The sequence below is a fragment of the Hypomesus transpacificus genome, chromosome 13, assembly GCF_021917145.1.
Source record: "Hypomesus transpacificus isolate Combined female chromosome 13, fHypTra1, whole genome shotgun sequence".
Lineage (NCBI taxonomy): Eukaryota > Metazoa > Chordata > Actinopteri > Osmeriformes > Osmeridae > Hypomesus > Hypomesus transpacificus.
Window position 1 is genome coordinate 13,127,286 of NC_061072.1, and position 11,643 is coordinate 13,138,928.

The 11,643-nt window shown below is 48.5% G+C and overlaps 1 protein-coding gene across 1 annotated transcript; it reads left to right on the forward strand.

Moving 5' to 3' along the window:
• The first annotated feature begins 943 nt into the window (after positions 1 to 943).
• Positions 944 to 10,330, forward strand: fam20a (FAM20A golgi associated secretory pathway pseudokinase). The gene is made up of 12 exons (XM_047032836.1): positions 944 to 961; positions 2,174 to 2,545; positions 4,375 to 4,613; positions 4,857 to 4,907; positions 6,322 to 6,400; positions 6,624 to 6,716; positions 7,854 to 7,969; positions 8,075 to 8,255; positions 8,391 to 8,500; positions 8,592 to 8,670; positions 8,758 to 8,817; positions 9,170 to 10,330. The coding sequence occupies exons 2-12, from the start codon at positions 2,178 to 2,180 to the stop codon at positions 9,462 to 9,464; spliced, it is 1,671 nt and encodes a 556-aa protein (XP_046888792.1). The 5' UTR covers positions 944 to 961; positions 2,174 to 2,177; the 3' UTR covers positions 9,465 to 10,330.
• The last annotated feature ends 1,313 nt before the right edge of the window (positions 10,331 to 11,643 follow it).

Sequence of the window (11,643 nt, forward strand, 5' to 3'; positions counted from 1 at the left end):
TATAATTATCTCTGGTTTGTGGGCAAGGAGGCGTAAAGAAAGGGCACATTAATTCTCTATTAGTTATTTAAAGGGACATTGGACTGGGGCAGTTTGGATGCAGCAACCAAACATTTTAAGGATCTCCATACACAAACGGATGTTAAATGAGATGGAAAGCTCCCTTAGTTGTAGGCAAAACCGTGGTCGTCGCCGGTTGGAAACTGCTTATTTTTACATCAAGCATTCAGACTGAAAGAACAACAATAGCTGCCTGTGTTTTTTTTGTTTTTATAGCTGTGGTCCTCCACCTCCCTTCCAGAACCTCCTCCTCACTGCCCCTGCCTGGGAGCTGGCTCCCCTCACACCAGCTGAATGACAGGCTTGGATTGCCTTTTGCTAATGTCCAGCATCAATCAGAGGATCTTAAGGGGACATGTTCTCTCTGGTGCAAGTGAAAACACCCTGGAGAAAGGCTGGCACCTCATTCCACCAGAGCAACACACACACAAACGCACGCGCAACTACACCCGACAGATGTTCCGAAATACCAAATACCACATCATAAACAACCCAGATGTAGGCTAGGAGCCACTTGGTGAGTGTGAAGAGACTTAGTGCCGTATGCAGAGCACACACTAACCCTTCACAGCAGGCTGGACAGCAGCTTTCACTTCTCTTTAGGAAGGTTAGACGAATATGGAAGCCTGTCTGTCGCATCAACAGAAATCACACAGGTTTTTAGTGATTACAGACTGTGTACGTGTGTGTGTGTGGGTTTGTGTGCGTGGGAGGATATGTGGGAGGGTGTGTTTATGGCTGGGAAACGCAGCGTGAAGGAAGGTGCGGATAGAACCCAGCCTGCAGCAGAAATCAGACAGAGAGGAGTGGAGAGAAAGGAGAAGAGGAAAGGAGAGAAGAGGCACCAGATTTAATGAAGAGAAAAGAAAGAGGGAGGAGAAAGGGAGGAGCTGACAAACAGGTGAGTGGAGCTGAGATGACAGGGGGAGGGTGCACAGAGAGGAGGAGGAGGAAGAGTGCTGAGAAGACCGGGGTGGAGAGAAGAAGAAAGTGAGAATGGAGGAGAGAAGGGAGAGGAGAAGAGGACTTTGCGTCCACGTCGCTGAGTCACCCTGAGAGGAGCACAGAAAGCGGCAAGCGACAGATGACATAAGACGAGGCAATCTCACATTTCTGACACGCTCACACAGACGCACGCACATGCACGCACTCACACTCTCTCTCATTCTACACCAATACACACTGCTCATACAGTGCATTCAAAGGGACCAGCAAACACTCATAAACTCACTCTGTCTCTCTCCCTCCCTACCGCACATTCGTTCTTCCCCTTTCTCTCTCTTTCTCTCTCTTTCTCTCTCTCACTCACTCTCTCTCACTCTCATTCTCTCTCTCTCTCTCTCTCTCTCTCTCTCTCTCTCTCTATCCCTCTCTCTTACACACACACAGACACACAGAGCTTCTCTCTTCTCTGAGAAGAGAGCTTGCCAGAACCAGATCCAGATGAAAACAAGCGCTTTCAGGAGGACGACAAGCAGCCAGGGTACTCACAAACACACAAACACAAACAGACAAACGCACTCACACTCTGGACTCAAACCCACACCTACTTACGGCTTACATCCAAACAAACAGACACACACACGCATGCTCGTATTTTGTCAAAGCAAGAACAGAAGAGGAGCAGCCAGCTGGAATACACGGCACATTTCGTAAAGGGCTGATCTCCTTTTTTTCTACACTGCCAAGAACCTTTGGATAGCCCTACAGACGGATCACTCCCTGTGACACACGCACACCGTGTGTGACAGACACAGGCTCGGAGCTGGAATATCTGAGGAAGCGGAGCCTGACCCGAGACCTGAGTCTTTGCCCTACTTTCTGACTCAAGACCTCCATCCTGCCAGTCAAGAACAAGAGGCCGGTGAGAGGATCTGATCGGTGGAGACGGCGGGAGACGAAGCGAGGAGAGAGAAACCTCGGAAGCGGATGGAAAAAAAGGAGCGAGAACTGACAGCTGAGCTGACACATCGAACATGCCACCCCTGACCTCTGGCTGTGAGACCCAACCGAGGCTGCGCGGGATGCCATGCACAGCACACAGCGCTGTATAGTCTCTCTCTCTCTTAATCTCTCTCTCTTAATCTCACTCTCTCATACACTCCTCTTCTAGTGCTATGATGAGGAGAGACCGTCTGCTCCTGGCTGCGACCCTCACCACCATATTCATTGCTGACCTCTACTTCATCCTCCTCCCCAAGCTTCGACACAGACAACCCCACCCGGGGGACCCCAGCTGCCTCTGCAGCCCAGGAAACGTCTCCCTCCCTGGGCACGCCGGCCTCATTGCTCCCTGGCTTTCCAACTGGACTTCCACATCGCCCCTGGACGAGGAACCTAGTGAGAGACGCTCTAAGTTGGGCAGGCTGTTTGCTCACCCCCTGTATGAGCCCCAGGGCCCGGGGGTGCTGGGGCCAGAGGAGCGGCTGCTACAGCAGGAGGAGCTGCTGGAGTACTACAGGAGGAAGGTGTCTCGCTGGGAACGGTGAGCTGCTCCACAACCACACTGCCTTTCATGCCCTTTCTCATCTTTCATTTGTGTCTTGGGAAACAAACTACTGTAGATCATTTACACTTTGCAGACAATTTCATGAATGATCACAACCTTTCTTTATCAAGGCTCACGGGGGATGGTTTTTGTAAAGTGTAAAAAAAAAAAAATATGCAGGAAAGGACTTGGATCATAACTCCCATTGAAGCCAGTACACGAGATGTGACAAGGAGGGGTGTGTTTGTTGGTTTGGATGAGGAGATGACACGTGTTGCGGTGCACTGTGGTGGAGAGGCAGGGTCACTGACATTACGGCTGTGGATCCCTGCCTCACACACACACACATACACTCACACACCCCTCAAACATAAGTACATGTGAACAATTTTAAAAGTTTGCTCTAGGGCGGGATGTCATTTTAATTTAAGCTTGTAAACGTTCTTTAGTCATTCAACTTCATAGAGTGGGCTGGAGCTGAAACCTCCCAAACGCATTGTTTCACAACTCAATGTCTGGAACGCTCTCTTTATAAGGCAATCACCAGATCCAGTCTCTTCAGTCTGTCTGGAGCTGTCGTGTGTGTCTTCACGTTTCTCTATCCAAAGCATTTCCAACCAAGAGATAGAGAGAATTAGACATGCACACACACACACACACAGGTTGGGCTCCGGTGTTGGAAAAACAGAAGAAATCTGAAGAGGAGATCTCTCCCCTGGCTGGGCTCTTTACTGACACAGAACAATAGCTGCCCCAGGGCCTCATAGATTCAGGCTACGGCCTGTTAACTCCCCAGTCACACTTAACAAGAAGAGTGTGTGTGTGTGTCGTGTATCTGTTTTTCCTGCTTCTCGGTGGGTCTGTCTTTCGAAATAGTTGTTTGTCGGTGTGTGTGTGTGTGTGTGTGTATGTTTATGTGTGTACTAGATGCAGTACTGTCTACTGTAGTAGGTGTGTCTGCTTAGGCTGCACAGGTTTAGATGAGGGGCTTAGTCAGACGTCCTGTTTCACAAGACGGATTAAGGAGTAACACAGGATATGAGTAGCCTGGCCCCACCCCCTCCCTCGAAGGCCCACCGGCCAGCTCCACATCTCCCCTCCTCTCTCTCCTCATCCGCCTCTTAGGTCTGTGTTCTCTTCTCTGTGGTCTGCGGATCTGGTCTGTGGCAAGGTGATTGGTCCATCCCATCGGTCAGCTGTCTCACACAATGCCAGGAAGACTCTGTATCCAGCAACCGACCCCAAACTACCGTGCTCCTCATACGGTACCTGACCACTGTAATCAGACCACTGCTTCTACAGTACCTGACCACTGTAATCAGACCACTGCTTCTACAGTACCTGACCACTGTAATCAGGCTTGAGGGGACGTGAGGGGAAGAGCTTCCCTCTGTGGTCAAGGCTCCAAGGTGCTCCAGCAGCACTTCATCCCTGTCAGCACCATTGGGGTGGGAATGTTTGTTTGGGTTTCCTGTGTGAATCGAGTGAGGATTGGAGAGAGGATGTGTGTGTTTAAATATACCTTGGTCAATAGAGTAGAGGAGAAGAGAAAAGGGAGGAGATGCCAGTACACTATCACACTGTGCCAGGTGTGGTATATGTCTGGAACACTGCCACTTCAAATAATAAACCAGAAAATAAGAAGCCCTTTCTCTATTCCTCATTCAGAAATTTCTGTTGTAAAATCATCTGGTGAATATCTGAGAGGAGGAAAGATGACCTCACCATATAACCTCCAGGACACAAGTCACTTTACGCCTTCAAACTCACCAATCCTGAATGTTGACTCTGTTTTCTTTCTCCCATTCTCTCCCTCTCCACGTCAGTCACATGAAGTTCTACAGCGAGGTGGCAGCAGCCGCCAACTTCACCATTCTCGAACAAAAGGTGACCTTTGACCCCAAGGCCAGCTGGTTGAAGTTCCACCTGGGCATCAGTCGCCATGCCCTGTACCGCCGGCACGACCCCTGGCACAACCCCAGCCACGACCCCGCGGATCCTAGCCATGACCCCACTGTTTCCCGTCTGCTACAGGACATGCAAGCCCACACCATCATCAACGCAGGTACGAACACTTCACGTTGTTATAATCACTTACATCTGGACCTCAGATCAGCTGTGAGTGCTCTCATGCTTCACATGACTGTTGTATCCACCCACCACCTACTACACACACACATTTACCATAAGTAGATTAACCAAAGCCTCATCATTCAAAGCCTCATCATTGTCCAGTCATTGAAGTTGATGAACAAAACGCCGTTGTCCCTCTCATTATCATTTTTGGGGTGGGGTTTTTTCTCCACAGACTACACTCAAGACGAAAAGGCCCTCAAAGGAGCGTGTGACTGTTCCCAAGGTGAGGCTCATTCAGAGCAGTCCTGTGTGTTCCTGCATACCTGGCCCGCTTCCCTGCAGTGTCGTCCTCGGGGGTGTTGTGTGTCCTGCTGGCTGGGGCAGCTGGGGTGCTAGCTCATGTTATCTGTGTCAGGGATTGTTACGACGGGGAAACAGGAGCGAGAGTGCCAGAGAGTCAGTTGACACTGCTGACACTTCTCCATAACTGCTGCTTTTGTCTGCCCCCCCCCACCACCATTTTGTTTTGTCTCTCTCCCTTTGTTTCTCTCTTTCCTTTGTCTTTGTCTTTGTCTCCCCCTCCTATCTCCACCTTTCCTCCTCCCCCTCCTCCTCTCTGGAGGCATTGTCAAAGACAAACCCATCGTTGCTCATCTGGCACATTTTTCTTCTCATCTGGCACCAAATCACACAAATGACCGTGATTGTAATTTCTCAGTCTGTCTCCATGTCAGCCGGAGTCAGACAGGAGAGGAGATGGATGGAGGTTCAAAGGCAGCCTCTCCTCTCTCGGTGTTTCATCTCCTCCACCAGAACAGAGAAGTCAGTGGAGGTAGATCCCAGAACTAAAACCCAGCAGACCCACCTTCCCACTCAGATGGGATCTCCAGGCTACAGAAATATCTTAACACTTCTGGTGTGTGATTCCACACACTGAGACGTCCATACGCAAACACACACGGCACATTCATACCAGGCACACACTTGAACGCACACAGACACGTAAATACACATGAACAAACGCATACAGGCGCACCACCACTCAAAGACAGCAATCTGGTCAAAGCCTGCATTCCAGGGTTTCTAGCTCTCTCACCACACTCTCTCCACACACACTGCGACCACAGCAGCCACACTCTGCCAACAGGAACGACAAAACAGAAAAACTATTTTATACTTTTTCTTTTTATAGTTCTCTGTTCTTTTTGCTTCATGAAAGACCCCAAAGCTACTAATGTGCTTCAAACTCTCCAATAAAACACAGCAGTGAACTGAAAGACGACAACAACTCAAAGAACTTGAAGATTCAAAGGAGATTGATTGGCAGGGGAGGAATGGTGGTCTGTGTGTGTGTGCATGCATGCATGAGTGTGTGTGTGTGTGTGTGTGTGCGCACATGCCTGACAGCCAGGCTGAGGTTGAGGAATCACTAGTCTTACCTAGTCTCTGGTTGGTTCCAGCTCAGAACCTTTCATTATCTTATCTGGGACAGGTCCTGAGGCGACAGGGGAAAATATCACCCCATCTACAACAAACATCAGGGATATAAAAGGCGATATATGTTGGTCAGCATCTAGATTTTGCTCTGGTTCTGTCCCTGAGGGTGCAGGTGGAATGTTTATTCAGAAGGAACTTTAAGGAAAGGTGTAGCTCTGTGTTCATGTCGCTCATTTGTTTACTTTTCTGTTGTCTCTAAGTGGTCAAGCCCAGTGGTCACCACCTCAAGCTGGCCCTGAAGATGCAGAACTTTGGCAAAGCCATGTTCAAACCCATGAGGTGAGCTCTTCCAGCTATTGGTGTTGATGAAGAATTCCTCTTTTCTGAGTGGAACAAGTCCACAGCTGTCATATTTGGTCTTTAATACTTGCTTTACTCAGTCTAATCATTCTGTTTGTCATTATGTCATTCTGCCTGCCTGCCTGCCTGCTTGCCTGTCTGTCTGTCTGTCTCTCTGTCTCTCTGTCTCTCTGTCTGTCTGCATGTGTGTGTCTCCATGCAGGCAGCAGAGGAACCAGGAGACTCCTGAGGATGTCTTCTACTTTGTTGATCTCCAGAGACACAACGCAGAGATTGCAGCCTTCCACCTGGACAGGTACATACGGGCACACACACGTGCGCGCGCACACACCCCACACACACTTTGTAACACAGCTTTACAAGAAAGCCACCACTGAGAAAAGTTTGCATATCTGAAAGAATCTGACAAAAGACTATTGAAGTATAGACTTCAGGTAAGAAGATATCCATTTATACTCATACCTGAAATGATTCCCTGGTGTATCTAGTTACCCTTTAGCAGGTCTGAAAGCCTGTAATAGGTATTCTCTGCAGTGGGGAACAGGAGACGTCAGTCAGTGATAAACACATTTCCAAACTGAGCCTCCGCCCCCAGGACTTCAACACGTTTCTCACTCACCTCCAAACAGGCCATTATAATTACCGTTGTCTATAAAGCAGACTTATACACATACCTGTACACACACACACACACACACACACACACACACCCTGTCTCCCATTTGTGGCACAATAGCTTAAGTGAGTCATCAGTTTGCGGCCTCATTATAGTTCTAGTGTTCAACTTCAGAATCACACACAGGTCTGAGTCAGAATGGCTGCTAACCACTTTAGGTGACACAAACAACCTACCTTCCACTACTTAGATGTTTGGGACGTCCATCTCTGGCTTATGTGTGTTTGTGTACAGCCTCTCTGTGTGTGTGTGTGTGTGTGTGTGTTCTGTCAAATACCTCATCATTATTAGTCTGCATCAGCAGGTGGGGTTTTCCAGGACTTCAATAACACTCATTCTGCCTACAGATGACAGTGGTTCTGGGGCTGAGAGAAGACCCACAGGGAGATAAATACTTTCACATCAGCACCTGGCAAATTACACAGAGCAGAGAGTTAGATGTTCTTCATAGATAAGACTCAGCTAACTTGATTTAATTGCCGTTTGTATAAGTGCTGAGGTGGGAGATTTGAGTGTCCTGATTGTTGAAGTTGAGTTCATGCAAGTTTGTTTTTGCTCCCAGTTGGAGCTCAATGTCTGGGAACCATGTTCAAGCAGCATGACCGAGGAAACAGACCCGTTTCACATGAGGCTTGTTACATCCTATTATCTGGGATTTGATCTTCTCTTGGCTTCGAGTTTTGCAGTGGTTCCAGCTAAAATTGGAATTTATAACTCGTCCATTTTTTATGTTTTGTGATTTGTCCTGTCTTGTAGAATCCTGGACTTCCGGCGTGTTCCGCCGGTGGTGGGCCGGCTGGTGAACCTGACGGGGGAAGTTCTGCTCACCACACACAACGAGGACCTGCGCAACGTGTTCTTCACATCGCCAGGTAACCTTGACAACCCTGAAATAGTTCTAAATAAATGAGTGAAACCTTTCAACAACTATTTCATATATATATATATATATGTACCTGTGTTCTGCTTTCCAACAGCAAACAACACTTGTTTCTTTGCCAAGTGTCTGTACATGTGTAAGACAGAGTATGCTGTGTGTGGGGGTCCAGACCTGCTGGAGGGCTCCATGTCTGCCTATCTCCCCAGTCTCAGTCTGGCCCCCCGGGTCTCCATCTCCAACCCCTGGTCACGCTCCTACACCTTCACTGGCCAACAGGAGTAAGAACCACCACACGCACAAACACCTCCATATCTCCCCTTATACGTTCAAAGGAGAAGAGAAGTCAGACTCCAGAACTCCAGTAGCTGCAACATTGTGACTCGAGTGTGTGTGTGTGTGTGTCTATCTACCAGGTGGGAGGTGAACACGTTGTACTGTGATTCAATCAGGAAGATTCCTCCCTACAACTCAGGCAGCAGACTCCTAAACATCATAGACATGGCCATCTTTGACTTCCTCACAGGTACCCACTGCTCCACCAATCACAATCCAGTTTTCCAATGTCAAGTTAACCTATGGCCATGGTTACTATTCTGTAATCGTGCTCTCTACAGGTAACATGGACAGGCATCACTACGAGATCTTCACAGGGTTTGGAGACGGATTTCTTCTTCACCTGGACAACGCCAGGGGGTGGGTGACAGTCCTGTGCAACTTGTATTGCCGGTAAATGATGATGTGTTTGTTTTCCTTGTGATGACATCCCATCCTGGGTTTCAGGTTTGGGAAGCACTCCCATGATGAGATGACCATCCTGGCCCCACTGTCTCAGTGCTGCATGTGAGTAACAGAGGATATACCAGCTGACTTTGATCGGGCGAAGCACTCAGCCTTGTCAGTCAAACATGACTCGTTTGATCTCTCTTCCTCATCTCTCCATCCACCCTCTCTCCCTGTCTTTTCCCTCTTCCTCCCCAACCTCCTCCCATCTCTGCCTTCTCCCTCCACTCTCCGCCACCCTCCCCAACCTCTTGCCAACCCCCGCTCCCTTCCCTCTCCTTCCAACACCTCCTCTTGCCTCCCTCGCCCCAACCTTCTCGCCCCTCGCCTCTCTGTGGCTCCGACCCCCGCTCGTCCTCTCCCTCGCCCCCCCCCCCCCCCCCCCCCCCCCCCCCCCCCCCACCCCCTCCAGTATAAAGCGCTCCACGGCGCTACGGCTCCAGCTGCTCTCCCAGGAGCCCTACAGGCTGAGTGACGTCATGAGAGAGTCCCTGCAGGGAGACCCCGTCAGCCCCGTCCTGACGGAGCCACACCTCCTGGCGTTGGACCGCCGGCTGCAGCACGTCCTCAGGGCCGTCCAGAGATGTGTCCGCAGGCTGGGGGAGGAGCCGGTGGTCGTGGACGACCTCACCGCTGGCTCTTCCTCCACAGACACTTGGGCGTCGGCGCCCAGACAGCCAGCCAGACATTCCACCAAGGGCAGCTAACCTAAGACGCCAGGGCGTTCCAACTACCTGAGACCCCCCACCCAGTGGGGAGACAGATGTCCCTGATGATGGACACAGTGGAGGACACAGAGGGTTCCACCTTGTGAAGAGGGTTTACCGCAGCGGCATGTCAAAGATGGCGGGTGGACAACGAAGAAATGAAAAGGAAAAATAGCAGGAGGCAGACTAAAGAGAATGAGATGCTGTGTTGGACCATCTTCAGAAGCTTTGAAGGGGGACTGTCCTAAAGAACCTCTGAAATATGTTTGACATAAATTATGTTTTACACATTCGATAAAGGTGTGGTTTGTGTGATCGTGAATGAATAGTCCAGAGCCAGCTTTACTCTACTGACTATGAACATGAAAAGTTCAGGGTGTCTGTGGTCTGCCCATCACCTACACTATATTGCCGCCTGTTTCTCCCATTAATCAGCCGCGCACGGAGCCTCTGTTTCTGCCTGGCAGCAGGCAGGCGTCTTCAGGCCTTCAAAGCTGGGTTTCATAACAACACAATTCTCTCAGATGCCACGTAACTACTGCACACTCTGGGTGCAGAATATCATGCACACATCACCCCATGGCTTTGTTTGAACTTGTCTGAAACCATGGTTTGGTCTTCAAACAATGTTGTTTGGTATTTCAGAACACACCGTGGTCTATTTGGGTCTTTCTCACTGCTGGGCTGACTAATGCATCCTGTTTTTGATAGTTAGGTCAAAAAACGATTACTTTTTTATAGGTCTTGCATCTTGTACCAGACTGTGTCTGGCGCGTGGCCAGACAGGCTGGAGGGAAGCACCAGGGGGTTAGGTTTACGAGGTGTCAGAGAGCAAAACAACCCCTCTGCCCCCAAAACACAACACTGAGATTTCTGCAGTGTCTGATTTAACACAAGTGGATGCAAGGCCCAGGTCTAAAACTATGATGCTGATGGGGAAATATTCAAACAGCTACTTTGCCACAATCCTCCAGCAACACATCTAGACTATCATTGGAATGACTTTGTAGCTCAAAAGAAAAAGTTTCAATAGCAACAGAACTTGTAATTGACCTTAAAGCAGATGTTTTATAAATCCCTCATCTACATCATAAATCCCTCATCTACATCATATGAGACCCAATACTGAAGAAGATAGGGAAAGACAAACAGTGATTTGAAGATAAACTTCAGCTAGTCCTTGAATATATCAGCAGCCAGGATTGCACATAAGCAACAACACTGCCATCTAGTGGACAAAGATGTATCAACAGTTGCTTGAGCCAGGGTTCCTGCAGGTTTCAGTAAATCGAATTTAAGACATTTTAAGACCATAAAGATTGAAATTTAAGACCAACGCATTACCAAAAAAAAAAGAACCCACTACCCCATAGTGTAGTGGGTTGAGAACAAGAGCCTTCACCACAACGACCTGGGTTCAAAACCAGCACAGAGCGTAGTGCCAAACATCCGTGGGCCCAGATCCCTGTAACTGCAACGCACTCCACGACTGTCCAGATCCCCTCTCCCAACTGTCTTTCCAGGTACCCAACTGTCCCACCAGGAAATGCTCAACCAAGAGTTTAAAAATAAATGTACCTTTTATCAGTTTTATTTATAAGTCCAAGAGCAAAAACTGAGCTGTAAGAAGAAACATTTTTCAAATTGTTTATTTTAACTTAAAAGTTACATTGTGGTCATGTGAGATGTGAGACTTTACCTTCAGATAGTTTCATAAATATCGTCTCTCTCCTCTCCAAACGCTTGTTAATCTCAGGAAGAATCTCTTTAGTTTAGTTTGGTTCGAAACAGTGCGAATTATACAATTATAATCGGGGGGGGGGGGGTCAGCTTCTTCTCTAGGGCATAAAGTAATATTTACGATTACAGGTAAGAACAATATATAAATGTATCGACCCCCCCGACCTGTTGTTTTGACCTCTTTTGGGGGAATCCAAGTCTTAATTAGGGGGGTCAAACACCCCCCCAAGCCTCCCCGTAATTCAGGGTAAAACTTTTTTTAGACCTGACTAAATTTAAGACCTCAAATGAAAGTCTGTCCCCTTTTAAGTAGTTTTAAGGCCTTAAATTTAAAGTTCAGAATGTTTTACTTTGTAAGACTCCGCGGGAACCCTGTTGAACATGCACACAGTCACAACCTAGGAAGAAGGTGGACACAAAATGTATAATTTTGACTTTT

What these genes read in the sequence shown, in the direction of transcription:
- fam20a (XM_047032836.1), top strand. Translation starts at nt 2,178, where the DNA reads ATGATGAGGAGAGACCGTCTGCTCCTGGCTGCGACCCTCACCACCATA. An exon ending in GCAGCCTTCCACCTGGACAG is followed by an intron (nt 6,717 to 7,853) that starts GTACATACGGGC and finishes CCTGTCTTGTAG; the next exon opens with AATCCTGGACTTCCGGCGTG. An exon ending in ACCTTCACTGGCCAACAGGA is followed by an intron (nt 8,256 to 8,390) that starts GTAAGAACCACC and finishes TCTATCTACCAG; the next exon opens with GTGGGAGGTGAACACGTTGT.